Genomic DNA, 11,196 nt, shown 5'->3' with positions numbered 1-11,196 from the left:
CCATTCCATTCCATATTGCTTGTGACCTATGGGGCTGAAAATGTTTCCCAGCCTTGCTACAAAAACCTGAGGCTTATCTATGAATTTAAGAATTCTATTTTTCATCTGCACATTCTATTCAGGAATCTAAAATATTGTAATAATCTGATAAATACAGCAACCAACTGGAATAGAGTGTACTTTCCAGCAGGTCATTCTCACAATAACCCAACTATATGATCTGCTGATAGCTTTTAAGTACGATTTTCAGTATTCTCAGCCATTACCAATTATATGACTATATTTATAGTAACATCGGGACAGCCAAAGCTCCAAACTCAACCCTGTCTGCTATTGCAATTTCTCCATTTTATCCATAATATGCTCCCAAGAGCCTCCTTAGTTTCAGACGAGGATGGCTCAATTAATATTATAACAAATGAGAGGAATGAAGGGAATAACTGGATCTTTGGATGTTTTTTTCCAATGAAATATAACTCTAGCAATTATAATATAGTACCCTTCTTGGCTCTCAAGGTTTTTCTCCAAAGAGTGGAGAATATCCCATCTGTCCAGTCATTGGTTGCAACATCAAGGCGTCCAAACATCTGAGGTGCAGTGATGGCCTTTGGATTCATTCTCATTTCACGATGGGGTTGGCCACAATCTGTACATGCCAAAGGGAAAATCCATTTGAAATCATTGCTACAGTAGTACAGCATTCTATCAAGAGGTGGATTTTAGTCTTTGAATCTGATAGTGTAAAAACATTCTGTGGGTTGCAATGTTAAAATTATCCATGGTATATTGCAGCCTTCCCTTAACTATTCATTTATTTTCAGCCATGTTAAAAAGGGGGAAACACAAACAGAAATAAAGGCATACTCAAACGTTTTAAGCTGCTACTTGTTGATTTTTTTCCTTCAATTTTAGATTTCCAAGTGATATTAGATTACAATTTATATTTTCTTTCATCAACATAAATGTCATGCATTATGGGAACTTTAATCCAATAATATTTAGGATGAAATTGTTTTAGCTTTGTTCTTTAAGTACAAGAATTGTATTGGGTGATCAACATAAGGAATGATTTGTGCTTCGCAGCTTGTTTTATATGTAGAGATTCTTGACATTAACAAAGCATGTTAAATAAGCATATACAATTTACACACATTTGCATGACTTTTATTAACATATACATTTTCATGTTGAACATTATTAAAGGAAGCATGAAACAGCTTTAGGCACTGTGCACATGTAGGCATCCATCACAGTTAATCTCCTTTGTTCATATTAAGCAGGGATACTTGCCTTCCCCTGCTCACCATAATATTACTTCTAGCAGATTTCACTGCAATTAAATTGGTTTTTTAAAAATATCTTTGATCTACATTTATAGATTTTGTGCAGCAAAGACCCAGGTGGTAACTATTACCAATTAAGACTGGCTAGCTCTTTGGATTTGAAGGAAATAATATATTTGAAGCATGTGAACCATTCTTGTTGCATCTGTTGGCAACTGATTAAAGCAATTTTGCCATTTCCTGGGACTGAATGGTTGTTTCCTGCAGCCACAATGCAGTTTCAGGAAAAGACACATTTGGCTTAAGAAACTAGCAAAAGGTGCTACACATGCTCTGAAGTATCCTCATCCCTTTTAATCTGAAACACTGCATCACCCTTCTACAAATAAATGCCTTGAAATGTATTATCTCACTTAGGTAGCACAGGATTGGAGGCTTTGAAGTAGGATACTCAGCTAACACAGAAAACTGTTAGCTGAACCCTTGGCATTGTGAAGTCAGCAATGAGGTCACTACAATCTAAAGGAGATACAAAGCTTTCTGACACCAGTGGGCTATTTTTCTCCGTGGCTGATATGTTTTAAGAGAGGAAGAAAATGGTTAGAAGCTAGTGGGAAAACTATTTCAATAAATAACTGAAGAGGGAAGGATTTAAATTGTTGCTAAAATAATATTAAATAAAAAACCTACCTATTTTGATACATTCGAGTTCAGGGGACAGAAAAAAGGAAACTTCCTTTACTTTAGCAGCCATTTCCTAAACGGCCAAATGGCCTTTCTTTTTACCATCAAACTTTCATTAAGTGTTTCTCACTTTGAAATCTCACCTGACTGCTGAACACTTTGTGCAAAACCCACTATTATTCATAATATTCCTCTTTCAGCATCAGAACTCCAGTGCACCATGAACTGCTTACTGTTCCAGGTTTACTTCCAGAAAATTATGAATCATTCTCAGGATGGTTGGATAAAAGCATTTTGGGAGAAAATGGCCCTACCTTTGAACGTTGCATTCTGAGTATTCCTATGCCTTGATCATACTTTTACATTTAAAAAAAATAATTTTCTTTAATGCCCTACCCCCTCACAGACCGAATGACTGCTCCATCGAACTGGTGCCCGGAGCCAAACTCCCATGTCCGAGAATGTATGCTATGTCCCCCCTTGAAATGGAAGAGATGCAGCGATACATGAACAAAAACCTAGCGAGGGGGTTTATTGAACAGGCCAAATCTTCTGTGGGAGCCCCTGTGTTGTTCAAAGAGAAAAAAGATGGGTCTCTTCATCTCTGCATAGACCACAAGGGACTCAGCGCTGTAAGTGTGGAAAATAAATACCCCCTCCATTGTGCCTGTGCCGACATTTTGTAACAATAAAAGACTTTTAGGAAAATAAATGCCTGGAAGTTCTTTGGAATGTTTCATTAGCCGGAACCACAACACTATCTTTATAACTGCCAATTAACAATTCAATGCATGTAAAATAAGTGCAAATGATTTCAGAAATTACCTCTAGATAACCAAGACATATGGACCCGGTTTAAATGCAACTAACTCGATTAGACCAAGGATACAGATAGCAAAGCCACTCCTGGAAGAGAGCCATTTTTGCTAATTTTGCATTCTCCGTGGCATCATGCTAATGAAACAGCTTTGCAATAAAACTAACTTCTAGTTAGGCTTACCCCATACCACCTCTCAGCAGTAATTCATATAGCTTTTCCTCTGCAGACTTTTAAAAAATATTTTCATTAGAACATTGGCAGAGATCACACAAAGAATTTTGTGACCATAACTATGCTCACTGTCTGTGGCCCATAACAATAATTTAGACAATTTAGTGTTGTGGCAATATTCTAGCATCCTTGGAGACAAAAGTCATTGAAAAAAAGTGGTGTAGCTAGAATAAACTGTAGAGTAGAAAAATGTCTATCGACAGGTTTTTGTAAGGCACATTTTATTGTGATATGTGAACAACCAGCACATATATTCTCTGTTTATAATTCTTAGGAATACAGACTTCTTTAAATTCTGCTGTTGTCAGTGTAACTAGATTCTTAATCAATTTCAAGAACATCATGATGGCTAACAACAAAAAATGCTAATATCTTCAGAAATAATCACATAACCATTTGGGTAAAACTATATATATATTTTTACTATTTAGTCCTTAAAAAGCTTCCTCTGAGTACTAATTTATTTTACCAAAATGCAAAAAAATATTTTTTTTACTTATCCCAGGGTCAGTTTTCCAGACCTGTCATGGATTTCATCAGTGTGTGGATGCATGTTGTTTTTCCTGCTCCACTCGGACCCAGAGCCATCATGCCATGTCTTACTCGTTGTGTTTCAAAAAGCTGGATAATTTTCAGTCTCCAGGGTGGGTGATTAATTAAGCCAGCCTCTTCAACCTGTCAAACATTACAGCACTAATTACTTTATCTATATAGAATCCCTGCCTAGACTTTACCCTTGCTTCATTACAGGATTTCTCAACTTGGCAGTTTCCAGGCATTGTGACTTAAACTCCCAGAATTCTACAGCCAGCGCAGCCATTACTGAGAATCTTGGGAGTTGAAGTCCACTCATCGTCAATTTGCTAAGGTTGGAATATACTGCTTTATTAGAACATGAAGAAGCTTCTGCTCACATGAATAGAAAGTTCTTCCAGATCTTCCCTTTGAACATGTCTGCATTAGGAGGTATGAAGAGAGCACAGGTATAGGTGCCTATTTTGGCAGTGGTGCTAAAGTGATGTAATTCGTTCAATATAGGACTAATACATCGACCAGTTAAAAATAAAACATTTTCTCCATTTTATGTCAGTAGAGGGTATAAAAGGTGTTTACAGTGGGTGTAAAGTAGCATCTTTCACTATTACTTGGACTAATTTTAACATATGGTAAAGGAAGGTTCCTTTCTTGTGCTGTCTACAGCCAATCCATTTTAGATATTCTAAATATTTTGCATCTAGACAGTTCTACTAGGACATATCAGCTATTCTATGAATTTCTGCCAAACTAAATTGTCTTTTTGCTCATTAAATTCAAGGTAGGCCTGTGCCCTTAATTACAAATCATCTCTTCATCACAAAACAAGACAGATAGCTAAGAATATGTTATGCTAAGGAAAACAAAAAAAAAATTACCAATATGAGATGTTCTTAGAAAAAAGCATACAAATGTTTATAAACGGTACCTGTTTGATGATGGCAGCTTCTAGTTCTGGATAACCTGCCTTGTCAAGCTGTATACTTGGGAAAAGATCTTCTATCAAACTCAAAAATAAGGGTTCATCTTCATCTATCTAGCAATAAAAAGTAAAAGGAAAAGTGTTTTCTATCATGTAATACTTAATTGCAAGTACCTAGTACCAAGTTCACAATTTTATACTATACAGAAAAACCACAGTTCACTAATCTAAATATATTTCTACTGCATTGCTGGTAAGAATAATGCACATTTTACACATCTGGGTCAGAGAAAGGACAGAGCAAATAAAACTGAAACATTATCAAGGTAGGAATAGTTAAAAAGAACAAACTGAAAATGTTAGGATTTAGAAGGATCCAGAAGTTTGTGAAAAAATTATAACATCTGAAAAAATGTTTTAAGAAAGAGCTCAAAGTGAAAGGTAATTAATTCAGACCCATCATCTTTCAGTGAAGGCAGGTATGCTGGGTGTGAAAAATTATGTTTCAGAAACTATTTGGAAGGAAAGGAAGGAAAAATAACACCCTGACGAAGAAGGTGGTTTATAGAAAGTTAGGGTAAGAAAACACTAAATAATGCCAAAAGAAGAACTTTTAACAAAACCGGGGAGCAAGAGAAAATGCTAGCTCTCCATCAAAACAAGGATTTAAATCACAGCGTTTGGCGCAACAGAAGATGGGCAGTAATCTGTTGCATGTTACATTCCCAGCACAATGACAAAGGAATTGTCTTGAAAAGAAAATTTGTAGCCTATAATATTCTAACTGATTTCTCCACTCAACCCTCAACATATGAAAAATTGTTCATTCGTTTAGTCACCCATTTGGAAGTTCAGTACACAGTATTGTTCTGCACAAAAAAAAAGCACAAACCCGGTATATTTGGCAGGTTATTAAAACAATGGTGAAATACAGCGGCAAAATAAATTCGCAAACTAGAAATATCTTGGCTGAACATACATGACTGTCAGCCCTCCCAGGCAAACAAGAGAAGATGAAGTAATTCTATTTTCTTGTCAGAACACATTAACAGAATCTTGCAAGTCTGAAGGCAAAAAGCCTCCACTTTTAACTATTTGATCCATTAGGATACATCTTTCCTAAGTTTCTTCCTCTGACCATTAAGCCACTGGGGGTTCCTGCCTCTCTCATCTGATTGTTTCCTAGACAGCATCTCCTTCCCCAAGGTCATTCATACATTCCATTCCATAGACAGAGACAGAGCATGTAGGAATGAATCTTAATGAACCCAACTACAAAGTATTCCATAGTAGGGTTATTTAATAACAAAAGCCTTTTCTTTGGTGTCAAGGGTTCTGGGTGTGGACTCCTCAAATCCTATGTGCTCTGTCCCTTTTGAAAAACGCAGCTTTTTCAAACCAGTATGAACCTTATTTCCTTGTACCAATTTTCTTTCCTCTCCCACACGCTCAGATAGGCTTTGTTGGTTATGCCTATCACTTTGGAGTTTGGTAAAAAGAGAAGACCCCTTCTGCACTCTCGTAAGTTACCTGGACCTCACAAGTTACATTTATTCATCATTATCAAAATTAGAGTTTAATGCTCCATATTACAGATTTTGTACTGTTTATCCAAAATGGAAGTATCAAGAGCCATCCAGCTCACCATCACTGCTCCAACTCAGGAGTTGGCAACGTATAAGCTCATGGCCAGAAGCAAGTTACCACCTGAAATTGTCTGGCCTGTAATTTCAAAAACAAGTATCCTATTCACCTGGGCCATGATGATCCCAAAAAAGAATTCAGGTTTGTAATTCTGTCTCAAGTCTGATGTCTGAATTCATGCTTACCAATTTAGAAAGATTCATGTCTCTCAAGACACGCATTACAATAGTGGATTCAGTGTCACTGGGGTTTGATCTTTTGGCTGCACCCAAGGTCCGTAGTACTGACAATATATTTCTCAGACCAAAGTCATAATGTACCTACAAATAAGACAAAAGGTTCTAGACAGAGGAACAAAATTAAAGCAAGGAGGCAAATAGACATTCTGGGTTCCAGCACTGGTTGGCTTAGAAATAAGGACATTACTCAATTGAAGGCCTGCTGCTGAAAATGGTAGAATGAATTGTAATCAGCTCAAAGTTCCCAATAATAACAGTAAATCCTCTTGCCCATAATGTGACATAATGTAAATGTGTGGTAGAACAAAATATATTTTCCACAACTAGCAACAGTAATACGTAGAACGAATGTGAAGAAATATAGTATGCATTTGTAACACTGTTAAGCTAAAGATTGTTGATTGAAATAGAAATGTTGAATAAATAGGATACTGGTATTACTCTTCGTGACTATGACTACCCTCCCTTAGTTACTTGTAAATAGTGATTTAAAAAGTATACACACCAGCCTATCTTAATGCTGAAATAGTCGGAACCTCTGGAGACTTTGATTCAAGATAATACACTGAGAGAAAGACATAAAACTCATCCCATGTGGGAAACTGGTCTTATCACACTAGTTTCAAATATCTGGGAAAGCAAATTATCTGTTCTATCTTTCTGATGAAAATTTTGTAAAAAAAACAAATAAACAAAGGAAAATGAAAACATGTCTCTCATTCTTTTTTAAAAAGTCTGATAAAATGTATCAATGCTTCAATAAAAATAGAAAATAGAAATAAAGCATTCCTTTTTTTAAAAAGGAATTATTTCTCCAGAGAAAAATAATTATTTTGTGTTTATTTTGCCATGTTTGTTCAAAGGCATAGTCCAATACTAGAAGGAAAGAGGACAACCAGTACTAAGGTCGCTGGACTTCATTACAGCAATGATGGATGCAATGTTGGACAACTTGAAGAGACCAGATTGGGGAGAGATCTTTCCGGAGAAAACCAATGTGGTCACTAAGAGTCAACACTAATCTGATGATACATAATCAATCATAGGCCAGGACAACTCTTACCCTTTCTCAATTAACAAAACATTCATTAAATATTGCTTGCATTATATTAAAATAAATGCATTTCTTTGAAAAAAATATTTTCCAAGGGAACAATGTCTTTTCCCCATTTCCCCCCCCCCTTTGGCTTTGATGCACCTTTCAAAGAAGTCATATTTAAACTTAAATCTCAAAGGAATACTTTGAGGAATTACTACCTAGTTTTTTGTTAATTTAGATCTTTAAAATTCCTATGCATCATGTTCCATTTAAAAAGAAAAAGAAATATACTATTGATGAGCTACTCCTTACCCTCCAAAACGAGAGTGAGTCTTAAGATTATTCTGTAACATTACCATTGCTAAGAACTTCATCACTAGAGCTGCTGTCATCTAGAGCATTTAAATTCTACTTCATGCTTGCTCTTTGGGATATTTGCAGAACAGAATTGTTCATAAAAGATCATTTCTCCTACCTGCTTAGACAATTGTTCTTCACAGAGTTTATACAGAGTAAAGAACTTCCTTGCAAGCACAACGTTATCAATGAAGCCACAGCTAGCCAATTTGACACGGATGATGATCTGGCGATCAGGAACCATCATTGCCACTGAGCGGAAGTTGATTTTCAGGTTTTCAGGTAACTCTTGACGACCAGCATATCCAGGGTTCTGATTTAACATAGCATTATCAACTGAATTAGACTTCAGACATAATTTTCAGAATTTCTTTTACAGTTTTTATTTCGCATACAAAGCTATCAAATATATCTGCATCTATATGGACAGAAGTGTGTATTGAGGTGCCCCAGGGCTCTGTTCTGGGTGCAGTGTTCTTCAACATCTTCACCAATGATTTAGATGAGGGGATAGATGGGGAACTCATCAAATTTGCAGACGCCACCAAGCTGGCAGGAATAGCCAACACTCCAGAAGACAGGCTTAAGACACAGAAGGATCTTGACAGACTTGAACACTGGGCACTATCTAACAAAATGAAATTCAATGGTCAAAAAATTAAGGTTCTACATTTAGGCAAGAAAAACCAAATGCACAAGTATAGTATAGGTGGTACTTTGTTCAATAGTAATAATTGTGAGAGGGATCTCAGATTCCTAGTGGACAATCACTTAAATATGAGCCAGTAGTGTGCTGCAGCTGGCAAAAAAGCCAACACAATGCTAGGCTGCATTAACAGAGGGATGGAATCAAGATCATGTGAAGTGTTACTACCACTTTACAATGCCTTGGTAACGCCACACTTGGAATACTGCATCCAGTTTTGGTCACCATGATGTATAAAAGATGTTGAGACTCTAGAAAGAGTACACAGAAGAGCAAAGCAGAGAAAAGCAACAAAGATGATTAGGGAACTGGAGACTAAAACATACAAGGAACGGTTGCTGGAATTGGGTATGTCTAGTTTAATGAAGAAAAGGACCAGGGGTGACATGATAGCAGTGTTCCAATATCTCAGGGCTTGCCACAAAGAAGAGGGAGTCAAGCTATTCTCCAAAGCACCTGAAGGCAAGACAAGAAGCAACAGATGGAAACTTAACCAAAGAGAGAGATGCAATCTAGAACTAAGGAGAAATTTCCTGACAGTTAAAACAATTAATCAGTGGAGAATCCTGTCTCCAGAAGCTCTGAATGCTCCAACACTGGAAGTTTTTAAGAAGAGACTGGCCAGCCATTTGTCTGAAATGGTATAGGGTTTCCTGCCTGACCATGGGGTTGGACTTGATGACCTCCAGGTCCCTTCTGTCTAACCCATATTTTTCTATCTTATCAAGTAGTAGGTTGTGGTCTACTTTATCAAATGCCTTACTGAAGTCCAAATAAGTTATATCCACAGCATATCTCTCGTCCACTAATTTTGTCACCTGGTCAAAAAATGCAATAAGATTTGTCTGGCATGATCTGTTTTTGACAAACCCATGTTGGCTTATGGTTATGACTTTGTTTGCCTCTAGGTATTCGCTGATTCGTTGCTTATCTTTTCCAGAATCTTCTCAGGTATTGAGGTAAGGCTGAAACGTCTGTAGTTTCCTGGATCCATTTTTTTCTTTTTTGAAGATGGGAACTACATCAGCTCTTTTCCAGTCATCTGATAGTTCCGCAGTGCTCCAAGATCATGGAAAGATATAGGTCGGTGGTTCTGAGATTACATCTGCCAGTTCCTTCAGAACCCTGGGGTGTAATCCATCACATCTGCCAGTTCCTTCAGAACCCTGGGGTGTAATCTAGTCCCGTGATTTGACTTTGTCTAGAGTAGACAGGTGCTCACTTACTATTTTCTTGCCTATTTTAACTTATGTTTCTAATCTGTTTTTTATGGTACTGTTTTTGATAGGTTGGACTGCTTTCTCCCTGTTGCTTGTCACCTTCTTGTCACTTTTTCCCATTAGTGGATCAATCATTTCCTTAACTATTTTCCTTGTTTTTTACATGTTGAAAGAAGCTTTTTTATTTTTGACTTTTGGCGCAAGCCTTAGTTCATTCTGAGCCTTAGATTGCCTCACTTCACATTTGCAAGCTCGGGCTACTTGCTGATATTCTGCCTTAGTGTAGGAACACAAGATCTAATGAAAACAGCTTCACCACCATCTGAGAAGATGGCCCCTTCTCTGCCATGTGGCCCTGAGCTCTGCAGATCTTCAAAAGGTACGTGAGTGATCAGTGATCAGGGTGGGAAGGAGCATAGCATAGCAGGCCCAGTGCTTGTTAGGAACCTGGGGGGGGGAGTAGGCAGAAGGCATGTTGTGGCATCTCTGCAGTTGGTCATAAGGGTGAACTACTGCTGTGATGCTGCAACATTCATAACTTTGAGACTGGGTCATAAGTACTTTTGGGGATGGTGTAGTAACTTTGAACTATTGCTAAGTTAACTGTCATAACTTAAGGACTACCTGTATTTTCCTCTTGACTGGAATCAGAATGTTTGTGTTACTGAGTTCAAAGTAGATCAGAGCTGGAAGTTCTAAAATGGTTTTTAACTCTGTCCCATATTTCATATGTGATATTGTTAAACTATTTATTTGGAATACTCACCATTGTCAAAAAAAGGCCAAATTCAGGATTCATTTCTACATTATCACCATCAGTGAAAATGAAGTTCTTCTTGCGCTCTTTCTTACAGGTCAAAACAATTGCAATTTGCTGAGCAGCAACAGACAGCACTGGTAAATCAATGCGGTTAAATTCATCAAAGCAGCCCCAGGATCCAGACAGAGCAAGACCTTAAAACAGAGGAAAGGCTGATATTAAAAGGAGTCAGCCCTGCACTCATTTTGCATAATTAGATATCAAATCACAGTGTTTTGTAAAATTAAAAAAGTTAAAACAAGTTTAGAGAAGGTTAGAGTTGGATTTATGATATTTAAAATGTGCTTGAAATGTTGGTACTTCTATCAGATAAAAGGATTAAAATCAAGGTGCCTGAAAGAAGCAAATGACTTGTCATTCTGGGCAAGCTGCTGAACTAGATAACATTTGTTTCCTTTTCCTTGCATTTTTAACTTTGCTTTTACTCATTCCTGTGCCTTATTACTTAACACAAACCATGTCCCTGCATGAACCTCTTATATACGGTGATTAGCTATGATTAGTCTGAAATGGATGCAATTAAGTACAATAGACACATTTGATAATAAGCATATCCTAGTTGTCATATCTTGGAGCATTAGTTTTGAATACAGACATTTTGGAAAGAAAATATTTTGAGACATTTCATTCCTTCCCTCCCCAGCATTTCCAGGCCAATCTAGAATCAACATACTCTCATTTTCATATCCAAAAGTTG

General features: G+C 37.1%; 1 protein-coding gene across 5 annotated transcripts in view; it reads right to left on the bottom strand.

Moving 5' to 3' along the window:
* DNAH5 (dynein axonemal heavy chain 5) overlaps window positions 1-11,196 on the bottom strand; it is a 162,309-nt gene that overhangs the window by 81,958 nt on the left and 69,155 nt on the right. For all 5 annotated transcript variants that reach the window (XM_039343855.1, XM_039343852.1, XM_039343853.1 and 2 more), the window contains exons 37-42: window positions 10,446-10,633; window positions 7,872-8,066; window positions 6,304-6,438; window positions 4,481-4,588; window positions 3,540-3,693; window positions 500-646 (exon numbers count right to left, since the gene is read on the bottom strand). In XM_039343855.1, coding sequence (XP_039199789.1) covers window positions 500-646; window positions 3,540-3,693; window positions 4,481-4,588; window positions 6,304-6,438; window positions 7,872-8,066; window positions 10,446-10,633 — 927 coding nt within the window. The remainder of the gene's footprint in view (window positions 1-499; window positions 647-3,539; window positions 3,694-4,480; window positions 4,589-6,303; window positions 6,439-7,871; window positions 8,067-10,445; window positions 10,634-11,196) is intronic.

Source organism: Crotalus tigris, unplaced genomic scaffold (assembly GCF_016545835.1).
Source record: "Crotalus tigris isolate CLP2741 ecotype Arizona unplaced genomic scaffold, ASM1654583v1 scf7180000017878.447376, whole genome shotgun sequence".
Classification (NCBI taxonomy): Eukaryota; Metazoa; Chordata; class Lepidosauria; order Squamata; family Viperidae; genus Crotalus; species Crotalus tigris.
Note: the sequence above shows the minus strand (reverse complement) of the source record. Positions and strands in the feature narration are given on the sequence as shown.